The 20363-nt window shown below is 51.0% G+C and overlaps 2 protein-coding genes and 1 long non-coding RNA gene across 3 annotated transcripts in view; 1 reads left to right on the forward strand and 2 right to left on the reverse strand.

Annotated features, from left to right (window-relative positions):
- IP6K3 (inositol hexakisphosphate kinase 3) lies at nt 1-12597 on the reverse strand. The gene is made up of 6 exons (XM_052698386.1): nt 12502-12597; nt 8715-8984; nt 4677-4881; nt 3473-3645; nt 2717-2892; nt 1-1510 (listed from the first exon to the last, which is right to left on the reverse strand). The coding sequence occupies exons 2-6, from the start codon at nt 8896-8898 to the stop codon at nt 1046-1048; spliced, it is 1203 nt and encodes a 400-aa protein (XP_052554346.1). The 5' UTR covers nt 8899-8984; nt 12502-12597; the 3' UTR covers nt 1-1045.
- On the forward strand, nt 12526-17240 carry LOC128088161 (uncharacterized). Its single transcript, XR_008210169.1, has 2 exons — nt 12526-12635; nt 13823-17240. It is a non-coding gene; the product is annotated as an uncharacterized LOC128088161 (long non-coding RNA).
- Nucleotides 16214-20363, reverse strand: part of LEMD2 (LEM domain nuclear envelope protein 2) — a 12297-nt gene continuing 8147 nt past the window's right edge. The window contains exons 7-9 of the mRNA XM_052698378.1: nt 19783-19884; nt 19589-19691; nt 16214-18442 (exon numbers count right to left, since the gene is read on the reverse strand). Of these exons, the coding sequence (XP_052554338.1) occupies nt 18292-18442; nt 19589-19691; nt 19783-19884 (356 nt within the window). The 3' untranslated portion in view covers nt 16214-18291. The remainder of the gene's footprint in view (nt 18443-19588; nt 19692-19782; nt 19885-20363) is intronic.

Raw genomic sequence — 20363 nt, forward strand, 5'->3', positions numbered from 1 at the left:
TGAGAGTTGCTTAGACAACTTTATTTGTATTCCCACTCCCCAGTAACTGGGTTCTGTACCCCTGTTCCTTGTGTAAGGACTTCCCCTTCAAGCTTCCCACACCATGCAGGAAGGAATTATGTTTGTTCCATAACAAAGTCTGTCAACAAAAGCTGTAAACATTGAATCAGGTTTTTTTTTGTCACCATTTCCTCCAAACACACACATTATATTGGTACCAAAGAATTTTTAGGTAACCTTTAATATCCAGTCCCTGACATTTTTCTTTCTTGAATTCGAAGCATAAATACCTTGATGTGAATGACTTTTTGACTACTGACAGAATCATCAGCCCCTCAGGAGCTTCTTGCTGAGAAAGTTCTGGAAACATGCTCTGTTATGACCCACAGGGGGCATTAAACCCTTTGCAGGGTCCACTTTTGGTCGGAGATCTACCTGCTTGTACACCTTCAGCAGGACAGAACCAGGAGCTCTGCAGCATCTGGCATATCTGTGCTTGAACAAAGCACCGTGCACCTGCGCTGTGTGGAGAAGTGCTTTGCAAGAGCAGCTCTGTGCAGGTGGAGCGTGAATGTCAGGGTGTGCATTTTTCTTCCCCTTCTGTCTTTGTGTTCAGCCTATAGCGCTGAGCATGAGTTGAAAGTAATGCTGCCATCTGTTAAGACCTGCCAGCTCATTTTAATAGTCTCACTTAAATGCACAATATCTTCTCAGCTCGCTCGGCTTTGTGAGCGTGGTGGAGGTGAGCAGGTCCTATTTTATCATTAAGACTCTTTCAAGTAATGCTTTCTTTTGGCTTACAAATAAATCAAGGACAGCAGTAAAACAAGAAAGGAAAATAAATCTTCTGATTGATTGCAGACAGAACAGATTCTTTCAGCTCTTTGCTTTTTACGGTTGAGTTCAGTAATGGCACGTAGCAGTTTTTGCACTTTCCTAGCAAGCTGTCCATGCTCTCATTCCAAACCATGCACGTGACATTCTGCAGCTGGGAGGATCCTACGGACCCAGTGCGGTGCTTCTCAGGGCCAACTCACAGGATGTGTCATTTTCCTTCTGAAATGTTCTGCAGGATTTTGATGAGGTTCTCTAAACCGAAAATATAGCCGTGGTCCGGCCCGTCGTAAGTGGTGTGGTTGCATTTGGAGCCTTTAAAAGTGGTGTGGGCAAAGTCTATCATGCGGACGTCGACTCTGGAGTGCGACGTGATGCAGTTTGTTTTTTGGAAGTGCCCCTGCAGGTGATTATCCAAAGGCGCCGTGCTCTCCTTGTGCTCCAGTCCATCGTAAATGATGAGAAGTGAGCTGGAGTAGAACCTGTAAGAGCTCTGCTTCTTAATGACGGAGAGCAGAGCTTTCAGCTTCTGGATGAGGGGCTCCAGGACGTCCGTTCTGAGATGGTTTCCATTGCACAGGAACTGCTGCAGGGTTTGCCTGAATCCCTCGGGTGAGAGTTTCCTTCCATAGTATTTATCCTTGCAGAGAAAATGGCCAGCATCCGCTTGGTACACCTTGGGGAAAGAGAGCAACAATGCAGATTCAGTGGCTGCCTTGCTGTTCAGTTTTTTCACATGCTCTGGATTTCATCCTAATTTAAACATTTGGGACCCAGGCTGAGAAATGGGGCACGGATCCCCTGCGATGGAGCAATGCTGGCAGCGCACTGCAGGCTCCTTCCTTACTGTATCCCACCCCCTGTCTTTTCTGGAGATTTAAACTATTCAATTTAAGCCACTGGTGCAGATTCTTTTTGCATTCCAATAAATTACCCCTCTGTGAAACCTGTAGAGCTGTAAGTCATTGCCATGTCATTACTGATTTATGGCATTTTCCCTCTGGCTACGTTAGGAGCCTGCAGTAGTACAGCAGTGCCCCAGCCGTGTTCCTGCTCTCAGTACAAGCAGCAATAATGCTGTTCTCTTAAACAGAGAGACAAGAAGATGTAGACAGAAATTTGTATGTATGTGAGGCATTGGTAATCCTGAGTAAGAACTGGAAGAGTGAATTCAGAATTAGCTCACACACCAGTTGTATTTTAAAGGATAATCTGCTCAACAGAAGGATGGCAGAGACCAGGAAGGGACACAGCATTTGGCGCTGTTTACATTGCTGTGCATGTTCTTTGTAATCATCGTTGTCATAATTATCCTTCAGGCGCAGCAGAACATTGTGAAACCTCTTTAAAAACTGTTGAATGGAAAAAATGTGTGGTTTCAGTTTCTGGTTTCAGTTTCTGGGAGGGAGGGCAGCGATTTTAATCGAGAGGAACCATAATATTTAGCAGGAAAGAAACCCTTCCTTGTTGCAGCAATAGGATGAGGCAGCTCAGTGAAGGCATGTGCGGGGCAAGGGATGCCTGCTGCTTTTCCTTGTGTCACGAGCTGAGCACACAATAGCAGATGCTGCTGCTGTGTACAAGCTGATCCTCAGCTGCTCCTGCAACCACCACCTGTGTAAGTAATCCCATCTCCAGAAGTCAAACAGAGCACGGGGAAAGGTTTGCCCTCCCTGTGCCGTATCCTATGCTGTCCCTGAAGCATCCTGTTTAAGGATGGGATGCACAACCACGTGGGTGGCTCTCGCACTCTGTGTTTGTTGGCAGAAACCAATGAAACAAGTTCAATTTACACCAACAAAGGGGAAAATCCCTTCAGATCTGCAGCGTGGTTTCGAGCTGTGCGTTGGGCGAACACCCGGAGGAGCAGGGCTGCCCTCACCTGCATCCCACAGATGCGGACGCCCAGCGATGCAGAGGTGCTCTGTTCACACTTCTTGATGTGCCGTGCTTTCTTCTCCTCTGAGGCGTCGTCCCCATGCTGCCGGGTTCCCATCTTTAAGTCCAGGATGCAGGGGTAGCTGTATTTCGACACCACGTTTTCAAGCAATAGAAACTCTGAACTCTGAGTTAAGGGAAACCCAATACTTTTAAATTCTAATTGAAAGAGGTCTTAAATCAGAGCAACTGCTGACGCTCTCCATAATAGCTCACAACTGTAATGAGACTTTCTGAGCCAATTTTACCAACATGTCATTGCTATGGGCCCCTTGCTGCCGATTGCAGTTAATTTACTGTAGTACAGTCCTACCAATTAAAGCAGCAACAGCTCCATTCTCCAGTGACACCGCAGCCCCGGGCTGTCGATCCAGCACCTCTCCTCAGCACTGCACTTACTCCAATGGGTGTGGGGGAAGTTGTTGAACTATTACTCACATGACTGGTGGGTAATGAAGTGTAATAGGAAAATAAAAGGCGAGGCAGCTGCTAATTCCCATATAGTTGTGTTTTTTAAACGTATGCCAAGAGGATCTTTGACTTAAGCTTGGATGCTCTCTTATGGGAAATGCTTTTTTTTCCCCTTCTTATTCAGACAGTGGGAAAGAGGGGTGCGTGCTGCTGCAATAAACCAGACCTCGATTATGAGCTCTTATCTGCAGCCAAAGCAATGCTGGAGGAGAGGGGGGTAAAAGGATACGATGCAGTTTGTTCTCGTTATACTTGGAGGACATGCGGTTCAGGTGCTGTCTGTGACAGTGCAGTCCCCAGGGGTTGGAGCTGTTTTTTTCTGTCTGGTTTCTGTTTGCATCTTCCAAAAGTGAATCTGTGCAGTACTGAAGGTCTGTCCTCAGTCGCATCCTGCCCGGGCAGCTAGGCAGAACACACAAAGGAATGTGTTTGGTTTATGAGCCCCAGAAGAGAATAGTCCCTCTCTTCCCCTTTCTGCCTTTTGTAGAACCTCAAACTTGACGAGGTAAATTTTCTGGGGCTCTCAGAGGGAACTTATTCATCATGTCCAACCTGCGGAGATCTTTTGTTACTCCGCAAAAGTAATTTTCGGAAAGGCAGCTATTGCTGGATGCCAATATTTTCTTTCATTATAATTTCAAAGTGTGCTTGGCTCCTATGAAAAGCACCATTCATAGCATCAGTGCCCAGGGATCTCTATCTACCGACCAGGCACAACACAGGCAATTGTCCAACAATGGGAATGCTTCCCAGTTTGGAGGGGCTGGCTTCGGGGAAGGGAGGGGGGAGCAAGCAGGATATTTGCTCTCCTTGCAGGGTCATCTGTCGGCCTTGTCCATCTGCAATCCCTAAGTGCTCACACTGGGGGCTGTGCTTTCACGGGAGCAATATTGCACCCTTCAGTCACAGCTGACCTAAGCCTTTTCTGCACCAATTTGAGATGAAAGATGTCTGCTGGAAAGCCTCCACAAGGCCTGAGGTTGGGCTGTGCTTGCAAGCACTGCAATGCCCACCAGAGCCAGCCAGGGATGGGGACAGGATGGAATCCCCCTCGATGTGCAGTTGTGTGGCTGAGCTCTGCCTGCTTGGCAGCAATGTGCCCACTGTGCTCAGCATCTCATCTCATGGGGCCTCCTCTCATTTTGGAGCTTGCTGGGTTTGGAGGCAGCAGCTTTAAAGCAGAGTTTGAAACATAAATTTGAGCGACAGCATCTCAGCCGTAGCTGAATCTTCTCTGCTCTACCCACAGGAGGGAGGTGAGCCATGAGGCCAACGTGCTGGATGCAACTTTTTGCTCTCCAAGGCTGGACTTTGCTTTAAGCCAGTTGTGCCACCAAACCCCTCCTGCTCACACCCCACCGGGACCGGGACGGTTCCAGGCGAGGACTGGGAGAACATCAGCAGGGAGCATCCTGCCCTCGGCACACCCTCACCTGTCCTTGAAGGTCTTGGTGAGCTGCGTGTGGCACCTCTTGACGAGCTCGGTGCCACTGCTGGCGCTGGCAGCCCACTTGTATTTGTGCCATATGTCACTGCTGGTGTTGTCCAGGCGGCCGCAGCCCTCGGGCTGCAGGTTGGGGCTGGCGAGCAGGGTCAGGTTGCCAAAGCTGTCCTTCTTGAGTTGCACTGAAACGACTCCTGAAGGGAAGGAGGCAAAGCAAACCGGAACGGGGTTAACCCTGTGACACCGTGGGTGCTATGAATCCTCCTGGGTTCAGCTGTTGCCTCGTACTTTAGTGGCCTCACGCTGAGCCCAGGCTGATTTGAGACCCAATAAACACTATCAGTCTGAGGCTCTGGAAAACAGCCATGAGCTTTTCTAATCTTCCCTCCCCTCTTTCTGCGAAACCTGCCTGCTCCGAACACTGTGTTCCTTCATTCTCCATTCCTTCAGGCTCCATTATGCAGCAGCTGACCCAGCACAGACCCCCTGCCTTGGACCAGGAGCTCCTGCCTTATTTATGACGAGGGATTTAAGTTGCACTTTTGAGCACAGGGCAAGGTTGGAAATGCTTTGCATTAGTAGAAAGCAAAGGGAGAGTTGGGGAACAGGAATTTTACAAAGACAACCAGCATGCCAACTACTTCATTTAATGGCAGAGCCCACAGGAGCAAGGGCAGAGGTATGCATGTGGGCTGGCAAAGCTGCAAATGAAGGTGATGCCATATGTTGTCATGGATGCATCCTTCCCCCAGCACCGGATGATGGCAGGGACTGGACCCACATGTGGAAGAACATGACCAAGACTGGTGATTATTAATTTCCACTCTCCGTGCTCGAAAACACCATTGTGTATTTTAGCCACGCGATTTTCCCTGACTCTAATGAGGATCACAGGGCACAAATGCCACTCAGCCCATCACGTATTTAGCCCGTCTCGGCCCATGCCTGGCATCAGGAGCGCTGCCACCGCGTGTCAAATGACAGCACAGGAATGGCCGTGCCTGGCGCAACAGACGGCTCTGACCTTTCTGGGAAAGGCTGATAACAGCAGTCCTTTGCTCGGGGCAGTGCTGCTCCCGCAGCCTGTCAGGGCTGTCTGAGCCTCTCAAGGCAGTGCAGGCACTTTTAGAACATCGCCCTTTCGCTCGCAGAGGGGATGCAGCCACGTGAATCATCCCACCCCAATGCTTTCAGGTCTGGCTGCAGCAAGGCAGATCCAGACAGGACGGTGAGGGATGTTGGACCAACAGAACTCAGCGCTGGAAGGAGGCCTCGTTCGCAGCACATGGAGCTGGGTTGGGTCCAGCTGTCCCCAGGGTATCCTCGTGCAGTCTGTTAGTCATTGCGGGGAAATGCATCTCTGCAGCTTACAAACAAGGCAGCTCTCTTTGCCCGAGCCAATTTGCCAAAGCAAATAAATACACAAACTGCCTTCTCTCCGTTTGAAGCGAGATTACAGTGAGCAAACACAGATGGGAGGATTTGCAGGGCCATGGCTGCTGGGTTTTGCTGACTGAGGGAAGATTCTTTGGGGCGCCCATTCCTTCCCTGGTCCCACACCTCACAGACCTGCAGGTCCCTCTGCCCCACAGCCCCATGCAGCTCACAGCCATTCCTTTCCCTCACTATAAAAATCAGCATCACTCCAACTGGCGTGCCATAGAGGTTGGGTCAGATCTGAGCTGAAATGAGTGAGGAATACACGCAGGCTGCTCTGCCCATGAGCTATAGGGCTGGAAAGCTTAATTAGAGGGTGAGTAATGTTTTCAGCTCTCTCAGTCCTTTGCTCGCAGTTATCACGAGTTCAGGAGCTGTGCTCCCAAACCCCAGCATCACCCACATGGTCTCTAGCAGCGCCCCGCTCGTAGGAATCCCTATTACAGATTACAAGAGCAAGCAGAAGTCCTGCCAGCTCCAGTGCTTGCTTTGGGATTTCAGAGGAGGTGGACATGAAGAAAAGAAATATATTTTTTGCCTGAATAAAAGCGAACGGAGCCCTCAATTCCAAGCACAGCACTGTGCACTACAGCAGCGTGTAACCTTAAAATCTGCCCCAGTTCCATGCCTGCAAGTCAACAGAGCTGTGCTCATTTACGCAGTGCTGACAGTTTGGCCCTAAAAACGTTCTATACAGCATGAATCAAGTTCTTAAATACCTCACATTAATATGAAAATTAATGGGGATGTTGTCAAAGGCAAGGGAATGCGATCACCTCCTTCCACCTGGGAACTGCCTTTGTAAACCCACATCTCTGCCTTAAAATGACCTTTGTTTCCCCATGTGTTTCCTTAAGGGGTGAGCAGTTTTGCATATGAGCACTCAACACTTTCTCTTCTGTTGCAAGGAGAAAACACCTATCTGGGAGCAAAGATGTCCGTAGGTCCTTGGCTTGCATTGTCACCCACAGTGCAATCCATTGGGTTGGAAGGGGTCAAGGGCAGCTCGGGTGTGAGGTTTGAATGGTGACATTTGATCAACGCCGTGCGTCACATCAGCAGCACACAATGAGCCCTGAGCAATCCCCCAGCCTAAGAATAGAGGTGAGGAGTGTGGGTGCCTATGGGTGGGGGTGGAGACCTCGGGGTTGTTCCCTCTGATGCTCATCACCCCCATGGGAAAATGTTGGCCCTTGGCAGACATTCCATGTCTTTAATGTGCTGGGCTGGGACGGCTGGAAGCAGGGAACAAAGTGTGTCTCCCTGATGCCAAATTGGAGGAGAATTGGTGTTTAATTACCCCTATTGTGCTGGGACTTGCAATAGAAAGAGAGGATAAAATGGTATTAATAAGCTCTGAACTGATAAGCTGGGATTGCTTAATGTCTTTATAACAGGAACGGAGCAGGACTCAGCTCTCTGGCACTGAACCCCAGCACCTGCTATAGGAAATCGCTCAGAGGAAGCCTGGTTTTCTTTCTTAAGCATCTTTTTAATATTGCCCCATAAATCTACGGAGGCCCCTGACTTGGTGGGGAAGGGAGAGATTGGATGGGAGACCTCAGCTGACACTCGAAGCTCCTTTCTGTACTGCTGAAGGACCAAGAGATATTTTAAGCTTTTATGTGACAGCTGAGCTTCTCGACTCTCACCAAACCCAGGGTCAGGAGCAGCAATAAGGAGGGAGGAAGGAAGGGGAGGCATCTTAAAAGAAAAAGAATTAGGAGGAATGCGCTTGGACCCTCTTGCACTGCACTTGCATCAAGCGCTGCATTTCAGCAGCTAAATCTGAGACACACGGACTTGAGTTTTGTCTCTGCTTTTCCAGGATCAATGCTTCCAGGAGCACCACAAGCAGCACCTGGTGGAGCAGCCGTCAAAGAGATGCTCTGTCTCCCCGGGCTATTTTTGCCTTGGTATGTCAACCCGGCTCAGAGGAGCGGCTCTACCCCGGCTGTGAGCCCTGCCCCTTCCCTTGCTCTCCTCCTTTCTGACGCAAACCTTCACCTCCTCTAACACCAAAGGCCACGGGGCAGAGGCACCCCTGAGCCCTGCTCCAGCTGCCGGCCCTTCCTTCTCACACGCCACGATTTCAGAGCAGCTCTGCTCTGCGCTGTGTGGTCCCAAGTGCACGGGCAGCTCCTGAGCTGGAACCCACAGCATCTCCTTAGGAAAAGGTCATCATAGTGCTGAGCGGGAGCAGGCTTCCTAATTGGGGTTAATGGAATGTTAACGGCATGGAAAAAGAGGTCTATTTGAGGGCTAGCACCCACAAAGGAATGAAAGGTATCCTGCACATGCAGCCTGCTTTGACTCGCCATAACAGAAATAGGCAGCACGTCTGCCTGGCTGCAGCCCTTGTAGTTGGCACAGCAGCACGGGGCAGTTTGGCGTTGGCCACGCTTTGTGTCGTTGCTTTTCAGCCTTCCCAAACCCCTGGCATCATCCAGCAAGGTCCCCAAAGCAAGCCCTGGTGGAGGAGGCAGCCACTGTGCGCCCTGCCAGCAGCCTCGCCAAGCACAACCTGCTCTGCTCTCCTCGAGGGGCTCCCAGCTCAGACCCAGCCCAACCAAACTGTTCCCCACCGTACCTTTGTACTGAGGGGTGAACTGCCTCATGGCCAGGGGCAGCGACTCGTAGAAGCTCAGCTCCTGTGAGACCAAGGGTTTGCAGACCGTGTGCTCGTCGTACTTCATCATGCTCATGTGGCCGCCCACCTGGTGCACGAAGGGCTCCAGGAGCACTGCCCTCCTGCCCTCACTCTGCCCCACCATGCTGCTCGGCCAAGGCTGTGGGTCAGCAGCGTGGGGAGGTCGCAGTGTGGGTCATTCCGTGCCCCTGCAGCTCCTTGACGTGGTGTCTGCAAGCAGAGGATATGGGAGAGCGTGAAGGCGGGGGTGGGGGGATGGACCACTGCAAAGCCACCGCCTGCAGTGGGCTGGGAGCAGCCTGGCCTCGTGTACAACACGGTGCTGGCGGGGAGCCCTGGTGTGACATGTCCCCAAAAGCCCCGATTTAGACCCGTTGGGGGCAAAGGAAACAGAAGGGGATGACTGAGAAGAGCTATCAAATTAACGCGGCAGCCTTGTGAAACCAGCTTGGATCAGGGCATTCCTTGGGCCAGCAATGCTGGGGTGTTAATATGCTGTATTAATAACAGCCCTGCTGTGAAACAGCCTCAGTTTGCCTGATGAGACAGTGCTAATGATGGTCTTAGCCTTTCCTCAAGCCAGAACATTCCCTGTGAATGAGGTTTCTTAATAAAGCCTCTGCAAAACCCCCGTCCTTGCACAGCTCCCCACCTCTCGATGCTACCAGGGGGGGCAGCAACATTCTCTACATCTTCGAGAGCACCATCCGGAGGGGAAGTTCCCAACCAATTAACACTGTTGCACTGGGAATGCTTCCTGCACAAGCATGGTGTGAGGATGCATCACAGCAGCACCCACAGCTCCCATCTGAACACATGGATTTGGGTCCCAATTCCATCCCCAGGGAGGAATCCTCCCATGGCTGTGGCAGGAGAAAGGAGCTGGTATAAGGGGGGGAGAAGTAAGATGGGAAAGGCACAGAAGCAGAGCAGCAGCACCTCAGCTTTGCTTTGCACCCAGCAAACCCTCTCCCCTCCTTGCTTTACTCTTTGCAAGGAGCTGAGGATGCTCTTGCTCTGCAGAGGACTCCTGTAGCCACTGAGACAGACAGAAAGATGGCAGAGCTAACATTTGTGAGGGTTCCATGCCATCAATGTTCTAAAATCAGAATAAGACATTACAGATCCCAAAATGTAACTGATGGGGAAAAAAAGACTGTGCATTATCCTTCCTTTGAGGGCAGCTCAGCGTTCCTGCAGCCCTCCCAAGGCAGAGTGCTGACATGGGAGGCTTTCCCCCCACTCCTCCAGCCTGGGGAGCTTGGCATCCTATTTGTGCTTGAAGGAACCCTGTGCAGTAAATGTGACACCTCTGAAGGTTTGTTTCCATGCACCAGAGCTCACAGGGCTGTCCGTGAGCATCACCACCTTCCATAGCCAAGTTCAGTAGCTAACAGACAGCAAAGGTTCTGCACCTGGAGGAGTTGGATGCAGTGGGCTGGTGGCACAAGGGGAGAAGGAACACTCCTCCCCGCACAGCTCACTCCTTCAACACCCCCCGAGGTGGTTTTTCACCCTCTCTTCTCTATTCTTTCATCACTGCACACCTCAGAGTGGAATCTCTGCTCTACAATTAGCAGCACCAGCTCAGGGAACAAAGCCGACCCGCTCAGATGAATGCTTTGCAGCCCGGGAAGAAAGCAGCACTTCATAGACTTTCTAGAAGTAAATAAAAGCATTTAGCGTTGCGTTCAGTTGAAGCAGCTTTTAAGGAGGATTCTCCCTTCAAAGATGAAGGTTTGCTGGATTTTTGTTGTTGTTGAGAAAAGCAGAAAGCAAGCAGCTCGCTCCTCACAGACCTCAAGCTCCTCTGAAATGGGACACTGGGAGTAGCTCCCATCTACAGCTCGAGTGGTCGTGAATGCCAGCAGATATCCACAGCCCTAAAAATACACTGAATTGCAGATTAATCTGTGTCCCTGACAATAAAACCCAAACCCTGGGTGATTTTGTCCTCTAGCAAAAGCGAGACAGCCGCGCAGGCGCTGTGGGTGGAGATGGGGCTGAATATTTGGGGGTCTGCAGTGCTCACTTGGCAGAGCTCCTGGGGACACAGCATGTCAGGCTCTGTTCTGAGGCCCGGTATCAGAAGGCACCGTGCAAAGAACTCTGTTTACAGCACAGCTTTAATGCAGCCCGATGGAACCAAGCGACAGCGTTCTCCAAGCGCCTGCCCCATCCCACCCTACTCACAACGGGGTGAAGCACAGCCTGGTCCTGGGAGCAGCTCTGCCCCAGGGTCCCATTGCCAGAAAGGCTTTGGAATATTAAAAAAGAAGAAAATCACCATGAAAACAAGTGCCCATCAGCACAGCCCCAGCTCAGTGCTGGCACTCCGGGGCACCTCGAGGCTCTGTGCTGCGCAGTCAGGCTCTGTGCACTGCACGGTGCTGCTGGGTTGGGTTGATGGTTTTTATTTTGTTTTACTTTGCTTTAATTAAAAGGCAAGAAATGAACTTGGCTGTTAATTTGTGGAGATCCTCATGCCTGCAGCTCTCATGTTGACCGGAATTCCTGGCCAGCTCCTGCACCCAACACCAGCACAGCCTGCAGGAGCGCTTTGTGAAGCCCAATTACCCCATTTCTGCCCAGTTTCTGGCCTTGTGCCTCTGAGCACCTCGAAGCATTGGCCACAAGGAACATCCAAGTTCTCCCAGCTCTGTGTGTTCCCAAACAGGGCTCACAGCAATGGGCTCCTCAACCACAGCCAAAGTCAGCACTGTGCCGGCAGCGAAATGTTCGGCTCTTGGCATGAAACCCAGCTCTAAGCACCCCATAAATCCTTATGTGCAGAAACCCTGAGCTCTTTTATCTTGTATTTCCTTCCTTGAAAGAAAATGACGTTCATAAACTTTACGGCCAGTCCCTGTGTCCCTCATGAATAAGATGCAAAGATGCAGTTTGCTGCACCAAAGGATTTATTTGGCTGCTCTGTCAAGCGCAGGGTCATGGGTAGAGGGGATGAGAGCAGAATTATCCTGGATGGAATGGCTGCAAAAGCACCCAACCCCATGCTGGGATCTGGGCATGGGGATGCACAGTGCCCCATGGTCTGCAGCACCCACTGTACCCACAAATGGGCAGAGGGATGGGGATGTCACCTCCCCACATCCACACAGCTCTGGGATGTACGCACCGAGCTGCTCCTGAGCCCTGAAAATAATCAGCTTTTCCATCACCATCAGTTGTTTCCAAGAAACAATTCCGCACTGATCAATTGCTCGGGCACAAATCAGAGCAATATAAGCACCCAAACTCTATCCTAGCTCTGGGCTCTGACCTGCCTGTCCCCCCCTGACCTTCCAGCCATTAATTCTGGGAGCTGTGCACACAGACTTGGCTCAGAACCTCCCTCCACTCCTCCACACTCCTTAGCCCCACAGTACTGTTGAGCCCATTCCAGCACAGCCCCGTCCAGCCTCAGCCTTGCACCCAACCCCCTTTTGCCCCCCACCAACCCACCCTGTGCTTTCCAGCAATGCCACGAACCCTTCGGAGAACTCAAAGCCAACCTTAAACCTTAACTCAACTCTGTAGCTAACCCAAAGCAAAGCAAAGCAATGCAGCCAAACCTGAAGCCACAACGCTCACTTTGCACACACCCCAGCTTGCTGCCGTCCCCTCACTCCCCCATCCCGTCCCACAAGCTGCGGCCACGTTTGGAGCACTTCTAACACTGCTCCTGGTGCCTCCAAGTGTTCCGCCATCCCCCGTCCCCATCCCTCACCTGCTGGCTCAGCCGCTGGCTCTGGGATCTCAGTGCTGCTCAGTGTCTCTCTACGATGGGAAATGAAGGAGCAGGGGGAGCCTGCAGACATTTGGGCCATCAGCTGACACTGCAACATTTCTGGCAGCACTCCGGTATGTCCAGCTGACAGCTGAGGTTGGGAGGGGGAGAAAACAGCCCCTGGTGTTAAAGGAAAACAAAGCCGTGGGGTGAGGTTGGGGCTGAGGAAGCCACGTGTGGGGCTGTATGAAGCATGGCCACACTCTGCCTCCCTTGTGCAATGGCTCCAGAGGGAAATAACTGCAGCTTTATTCTGGTGCATGCAAAGAAGCGATGGTGGTGTAAGGGAGCAGGCTGGAGCCTGCTGTGCTGCTGGGATGAGGATAGGTGCAAACCAACCCTGCAGCTGCTTGCTGTGGGAAATGGGTTGGGATGATGCAGGGAACGATGGAGCAAAGGGGCTGTGAGCGCAGGGAAGAGGCAGCAGAATGAGCGGGGATGCTGGGGATCAAATGAGTCGATGAGCTCATAGGGCTGAGAATGGAAGAGGTATTTTTGGGAAGGGGTGAACCGTGCTGTGTCCAATGCAATGCAGCAGCTGAGAGAATTGGGGCACAGCGCCCGGCCCTGCCAGCAGCCTCATGCAGGAAACCAAGGCTGGGAGCAGAGTGGAAAAGTCCCACAGCATTTCCTGCCAGCTCTGCGGGGACAGCGTGTGCCCCATGCTGTGCACCTGCCAGGACCCAAACAGCCCTGTGGGATCCTCGCATGCTGCAGCCAACCTGGCACATCCCGACAAGACCCACTGCTATTTTGGGGTACATGCAGTCTGAGCACCCCATGCTCACCCCCACCCCGTCCCCCATCAGTCCCAGTGATAATTCAAGGGCATCAACAAATCGGTGCCTGCAACAGGGATGGCGCTGGGAAGGGTGGGAAGGAACCCTGCTGCTGAGGAACCAATCAGTGGATGCAGTAATTGCCGCTAATTGGAGGGGAGCAGACAGGACCGAGCCCAACTTCGCCCTGGGAGCCCTGCATGGTGCTGGCACATACACCTCCCCTGTACAGAGCCTGCCCTGCTGGATGCCATATGTATTTTTAATGGTTATATTAATTGCAGTGATCTCATTTTGATGTCAGGAGCACTGCAGTGGCTGCTCCGTTCAAACCAGCACAGCTCGAGGCTGCTGCATCCCAGGAGGTGCCCCCACCACAGCTGCAGAGGCAATTACTCAGCCCCTTGTACAACACAGAGCACTCTAAGGGGAAAGCAAGCCCACCTCATATTAAAACTATGCTAATTAGGAACTAATTACAGGCACACAAGGATATTAGTACCCCGGCCAGCTTGAAAGCTGCAGCCTCCATCAGATGGAGACGTGATCCTAAGAGTGAATGCCCCCCAGCTCACACTGGGATGCCACTACAGCTGAACCTCGTGCATTCCTGGCTCCACATTGGAGTGGGTTCCTTGGTAACGTCCACACCGCAGAAGGACCTCGGCCCAACGTGACCCGGCCACCCGCTGAATGTTTTCCTGTGTTGCTTCAGCTTGGACACTTGGAACTGTTTTGGAGCAGCGACGTAAACAGCACGAGCCCAGCCTTAAGGGAGTGCTGTGAAGAAATGTAGGGCAGGTGCTCTTCTCCATCAGAGGGGAGGTCACAGAGACCAGGGGTTGTCCTGCCCACAGGAGCCGGGGAACACAGGGGCAGCAGAGGTGCAGAGCACACAGCCACCCAGATCCCAGCCCAAGCGCGAGGGCTGCTCTTGAGAAGTCGAACAAAACCACGGTGGAGATTCCAGCACAAGCCCTGGGAGAGATTGCCTGAGATGGGGGCAGTGCTGGAGGGAGGCGCCCTGGGGCAGAGCTCCCTGTCTGTGCTTCTGCTTCTCCAGTCCACGCTGATCTTTCCAGGAGAACTGGCACAGCGCCCCGACTCCGCATCCCATAAATAAGGCTCAGCATCAGCTGTCATGTCAGCAGGAGACAAAACATTTAATGTGAAAGGCTTTAAATGGAAGCAGGAAATGAAAAGATAAAGGGCAAATTTTATTTTAGATTCCTTGTTGGTACATATTTTCCTCCCTGACAGTGAGGGGATGCGATGGCTTTATCAGCCCACTGCTCAAGAACCTATTTATGGAACCCTCACGCTTTGCAAGAAAGTGGGAGCGAATGCAGGTTGGAAGCAGAGCAGGGGAGGGATGAACCCACTGTCCCCTCTTCCCTGAGTGGATTGGGAGGCTGGGAAAATTGCTGGTGCCATAGAAACTATCAGCACAGGCTGCAGGGAGCGGGCAGGAACACGGCAGCAACAGCAGCATGAAGCCACCTTCCTTGCTGCCCATGGACACAAGGTGGGCTGCCACAGCAAACAGCCCCCAGCACGTGCCATCACACCAGACAGAAGATTCTTTCCTAACCTCAAAAGCATTTTGGTTGTAACTTAGCAACCCGTGTTGGGCGAAAGCAACAAGGAGGAAAGCAGGTACTGAGGAGAGCTGGAGCCCCACGCTCCCTTTAGTCGCATACCTTAGCAACAGCTCAGTACCAGCAAGGAGGTTGGACGAGCAGGGCCGTCGCACAGCCAGCACCTCTCACTGCTGGGAAACTGCCCCTCTGTCATCCAGACCTACACGGTGAGATTAATTAACGTTTCTTCCACCCAACAGCAGTGAGTCAGCCCTGCCCGTCACACAGTGGTGATTCAGAGCTCCGTCGCTGTCTCACGGGTGGACTTTGAAGAAGTGGAGGCTCACAGTGCATGCATTGTGAGTCAGTGACACTCAGGTGAGAGAGGAATCGAAAGCAGAGCCCAAGGACAATTCCAAGGACTCGCCAAGGTTTGCCCACGTGTGCTCTACTCACCAGGCAACCTTGGAAACCTTGGGTATCTGGTAAATCATCTGAAACGACTTCTAGCCTTCATCCTCGATATCAAAATCCTCCCTTTCATAGCACTGTGTGATGGCTTTGCTTGAAGAGCCTTAGCCCTTGGGACACCAGGAGGGAAGTGCTGTGCCCAGGGTCAGGCACCAGCCCGGGGCCAAGGGCAGGAAGGGATGTGTGTCCACCCCACCTCTCCTATGACACCTGCGACTTCACATCACATCCCCAGAAAAGGACCTCAGGATCCTCAGGACCATGACGACCCGAGGACGCAGCAGTGCTCAGGTCCTGCAGCAACTTCAAGGAGAACCAAACTTCATGCAGAGGCTGCTGATGTTGCACAGCCAATGCACAAGAGATCTGCCTGCAAAAAAACATGGGGAACTCATGATGCTCCCTGTTCCCACAGCCTTACAGCTCTGTGCCATTCCCCATCTTGAACCAACGCTTTACGAAGGACCACAGGAAAACCCATCAACCCACTGAGCTAATAATTGCAGTACCCCAATCCTCAAAGCTGTCAATCTCTTCAAAATGCAGCTAAACGAGACAACTGCCTTCCACGCACTCCTTAATGCCACCTATTCCCAGAACACAGATTGAATTTGCAACTCAACACTTGAGCCTGCTGGCTATTGAGATCAGCGAGCGTCACAAGGATCCATGCTGTCTCATTAGGCTGTCATGCAGTCCCATGCCATTTTCAGGGTTATACTTAGAACCCACCGTCTCCTTGGAGCAGGATCTATTTGATCTGCGTGAGCAAAAGCAATTGGAACAGCCTGCAACTCTTCCACAGAAATAAAAGGTAACAAATCACTCGTAATAAATTTATTTTATATATTGGTTTACAGAGCTAAACTGAACGGATAATAAACAGCACCAAGCCAGTGAGATTTGTTCTACAAAACAAGTTTAATACAAAAAAACATGACTGTAATGCTTAACTCCTCACTCTGTATTTGGATGGTTAAAAACAATCGTAACTCAAAACCTGCAAACAGTTAAAAAAGGCTTAATTACATAGGCACTGGTGTTTGCGAAAGCTTCTGTAACAACAGTGGAGATCTCATCACAATGCTTTAGAAGAATCAAGGCCGCCCTCAGTTGATTCCCTATTTAGTGGTAAACGACTAGAAGGCCGTTCCTGAGTCTCCTCTCTTGCTCAAACACCTTACACGTGCGACCAAAAGCAACCTATGGGCTAGGAGTGAACCCCCCACAGAACAGCTCTCGTGTGACTCCTCAGGCCTCCCTGCAGAAAGCTGCTCTCCCCACTCCCCCTGGCTGATGAGCAGCACCAGGTATCGCCAGGAGCCCCTGCCACCCTTCTGCAGCAGGAGGCACAGGTGGAACGACCCACCAAACACCCCGGGGGGGGAGGGGGGAGATGCAGACTTCATCCTGGGATGCGGGCAGGGCGCCCACCCTGTGGGTGGCATCGCTGATCTGCAAACCTTGCAGGAGGGCTCTGGCTGCCATCCTGAGCCCAGCTGCCCAGCAGAGCCTGGAAGGGAAGCTCTCCATGCACTCAGCATCAGAGCTGAATGCAAAAATCCACACTCTGCTCATGAAGCTGCTAAACCCACCGCCGACACGCGCTGCCACTGGCTTCTCTCTGCAGGTTTTCTTAGCTTAGGCCAGAAATGAATTTGGTCCTCGCTGTCCCAGCGGCGTCCTGTCAGCGGTTTGATGACACAGGGAAGAACAGATTAACAGTATTTTTGCCCAGTCTAAGCTGCCACACTCTGCAGATATTTTCTTTGAAGAAAACAAAACAAATCAACACCCCCCAAAACAACAACAGTCCTACGCAGGACACAGAAACAAACTTAACTAGCTAGATGACTGCAGATACAAAACACAACGCCTGCAGCACCAACAGAGGACGGGCTGCTGCTCCTTCCACCTGTTGTGAGGCTGCAGGAACATGGATTTGGCACCCCCTGACAATGCACGACCCCATGCATTGTACGCCTCTGCTCTGACCCACAGCACACACATTGCAGCTGCCCAAGATAAACAAGTACATTCAGCCCCAATAGACATTCCAAAGCTGCTATTTAATAGCCCACGAAGCAACCCCTTGTAGCCACAAGAAAGCGCTTCCTGAAGCTTCCTATATCCTTCACTTCCCACCCAAATTCCCCCCGCCCCCCAAGAAAACATAAAGCACAGAATTTGCAGACTTAAAAAGTGGAACAGGATCACAAATGTTTCCCTCCACACCCCCAGCCCAGCCCAAACCATCAAGGCACGTCAGACTGCCCTCCCTCTATGACTACCTTTGCCTCATTTTATTTTTTTTCCTATTATTTTTTCCCCCCCACTTTTGAAGGGTGAAACAGACACAAACATTCTCCCTGCTGGGAAGCAGCAAGTGCTCTCATCGTTGTCTCTGCACTGCTAAAAAACAAACGCTAACAAAACGCATCTCAGCTGCCACCCTAAAGTTTCCATGGGAAATGCCAACCTCCTTTAAACACGTTCCATGCTGGATGCTGCCTCCAGTTGGCTTTTGCAGAATTGAGGTCAAATTTTAAGAACCATTGTCAGAGAGATCTCAGGTCCTTCAACATTTAAGGACGCATTTTTTTAACACGCTGCTTTAGGCTTGCTTGCCTACAGAAGCCAGATATCTGCTGGAAGGTTAACTTTGGTGTGATTCTAGCTTCCCACCAGCTCAAGCCCATCTTCTTTCTAAGCCAACATTATTGCCCTGGTTGTTTTTTTTTTTGTTTGTACGTGAAGATTTTAAGAAAGAAGAGCAAACAGATACGTGCAATCCCCAACCCAAGGAGGTTGGGACCGTGACCTGCTCTTTCCCACCACCCGAGAGGGGACTGCTCCCTTGCAGAGGTCCTTTTCAACAGTTGTTCTGCTTCTGCTCCTCTTTAGTGCTCTGAATCTGAGACATAAGATGGCTGAGTCCATCTCCATACGAGCATGTCCTCTCCTGCTACTCTGTGTGACTCTGTCTGAATCCGTGACTCATTTGAGGCCAGAAACTCCACAGCTCTGTTCCAGACACGCTTCATTTTTTTCCTGCAAAAAACCAGCAATGAAAAAGAAAAATAATTATATTCTCAAAGTGCCTTCCTGCTTACAGTAATTGTAGCTGTTGATCAAGACACTGCCAGCTTCCCGTGCAGACAGTAAAGGAGATTAAACCAGAATTCAAGTTGAGAGGTGATTTCAAGCCCAGGACATGAAAGCACAAATCCTACCAGTGGGGAAGAGGAGACCCTCTGGCAGCACAAACAATTGATGACTGCCCTGAATGTCAAGCCCAATTCACATTGCAGAGGGATTCCATCAGCAAACTGCCCCCACCTCCAAAGCACAGGGAACTCTCAGGCAAGGGAGCACAAGCTGGAGCTCCATCCAGTTTTGCAGTCTAGTAATTCTAGGTACTACACAGCTATCAATCAAAGCCAGCTGAAATAACTCCTGGTTGTATCGTGACTGATAAAGAGGGAGGATGTTTGAGACTTTGCAGCACGTGCAGCATTCTGTGCTGTCTGGAGAACAAAGCAGCTGAGTCTAAGCAAAATGTTAAAAAAAAAAAACAAAAAATGTTTTGCAAAGATGAAGCATCACAACCCAGGCTGCTCCTCCTGCCCCACCAACTGCGGCGTAACCAACTGGGCTTCCGTTCTGAAAAGGCATCAGAATCAGCCAGCTTGCTCTGCCTCCCATTCAGAGCTGCCTCATCTGAACAGGAAACTTTGCAGGCAGACAGTGTACAAAATCCCTTCAGAAGAGCCTCCCCAAAACCCCATTCAGCTCATGGGAAGGTTTGTTCTGTGAGATTGCAGCACCTGCCTGGAGAACGAGGCACAATGGCTGAGAAACAGGATGGCATCCTACATAGATTAGACAAAGGAGAAAAAAAAATTAAAAAAAGATGCTCCAGGCCCAGGAAAAACAAAATCCAATTACTGTGTGATAGAACAATGACAATACACCAGTGTGACTGCAAAAAATATCAGCCCCCTGGACTGCCACATTAATCTGCAGCAGGTTAATATATAGCCTGGGTTTTATCAACATCCTTTATGAAGTGAAAGGCCAGACAGACTCTGCTTGCTTCCCATCGATTGTCTGCTCGTGGTCGGTCATCCAGTAACTACGGTTTTGAGTTGAGTTGAGTCATGCCATGCTGACTCCCTCTAACAGAGCAAAGCTCACCTGCTCTGAGGAGGGATGAGGCTGTCCCGAACGTGGAGAATGCCCACATAGGGGTAGCGCTCCAGGTTCCGTTCCCATTCCTTGTAGTGGTCCTGGACAACAGCTGCAGGGCAGAAGGGAAAAACAAGGAGAGATTTCAACACTGCACAGAGCAGGAGAGTGTTAATTGGGTTTACAGAGATACTGGGCTCTACCTATGATCTTCTTCACCATATCATACATGGCTTGCTCCTCTTCCTCCATCTTCCGCCAGCGATACCGAAGGAAGATCAGGATCCCCCACAGAGTTACCAGACCTAGAGGAATAAAAACAAACAGAATTCAGTAGGGACATACATGTACTTCCTCAGTGCCAGCAGTTTTCTTTTTTTACAGCTTTCCTCCTCCCTGCTTCCCAGGTCTGCTTGGAACTGCATCCGAGCAGTACATTTTGTTCCTGCAGCAGAAGAGCAGGTGTGCATGTGAGCAGAGATGGCCAGAAGGCCTCATCACAGACCTTCCTCCCCCCCCCAAAACATCAGCATGACCACAGGGCTCTAATTCTCTAAATCCCAGAGCTACCTCTTTGCTAGAGGCTTCCCCTACAATAATCACTTAGGAAGACTGTCAAGCTCCACTGCTCTGCAGATAGCTACTTGATAAGGAGATAAAGCCCAGGGCTCCAGTGCCAGCCTAAAATTCAGGAGATCTAAATTGAAGGTTTAGCACTGACAAATGTCCCCATTACGACAGGAGCTAACTTTAGCATCTCAGTCTCTACAATAAACATAACTAT

This window comes from Tympanuchus pallidicinctus, unplaced genomic scaffold (genome assembly GCF_026119805.1).
Source record: "Tympanuchus pallidicinctus isolate F22 unplaced genomic scaffold, pur_lepc_1.0 scaffold32, whole genome shotgun sequence".
In the NCBI taxonomy this organism is placed as follows: domain Eukaryota; kingdom Metazoa; phylum Chordata; class Aves; order Galliformes; family Phasianidae; genus Tympanuchus; species Tympanuchus pallidicinctus.

What these genes read in the sequence shown, in the direction of transcription:
- IP6K3 (XM_052698386.1), bottom strand. Translation starts at nt 8,898, where the DNA reads ATGGTGGGGCAGAGTGAGGGCAGGAGGGCAGTGCTCCTGGAGCCCTTC. An exon ending in GTTCACCCCTCAGTACAAAG is followed by an intron (nt 4,882 to 8,714) that starts GTACGGTGGGGA and finishes CCTTCCCTTCAG; the next exon opens with GAGTCGTTTCAGTGCAACTC. An exon ending in TAACGAGAACAAACTGCATC is followed by an intron (nt 2,893 to 3,472) that starts GTATCCTTTTAC and finishes CTCAGAGTTCAG; the next exon opens with AGTTTCTATTGCTTGAAAAC.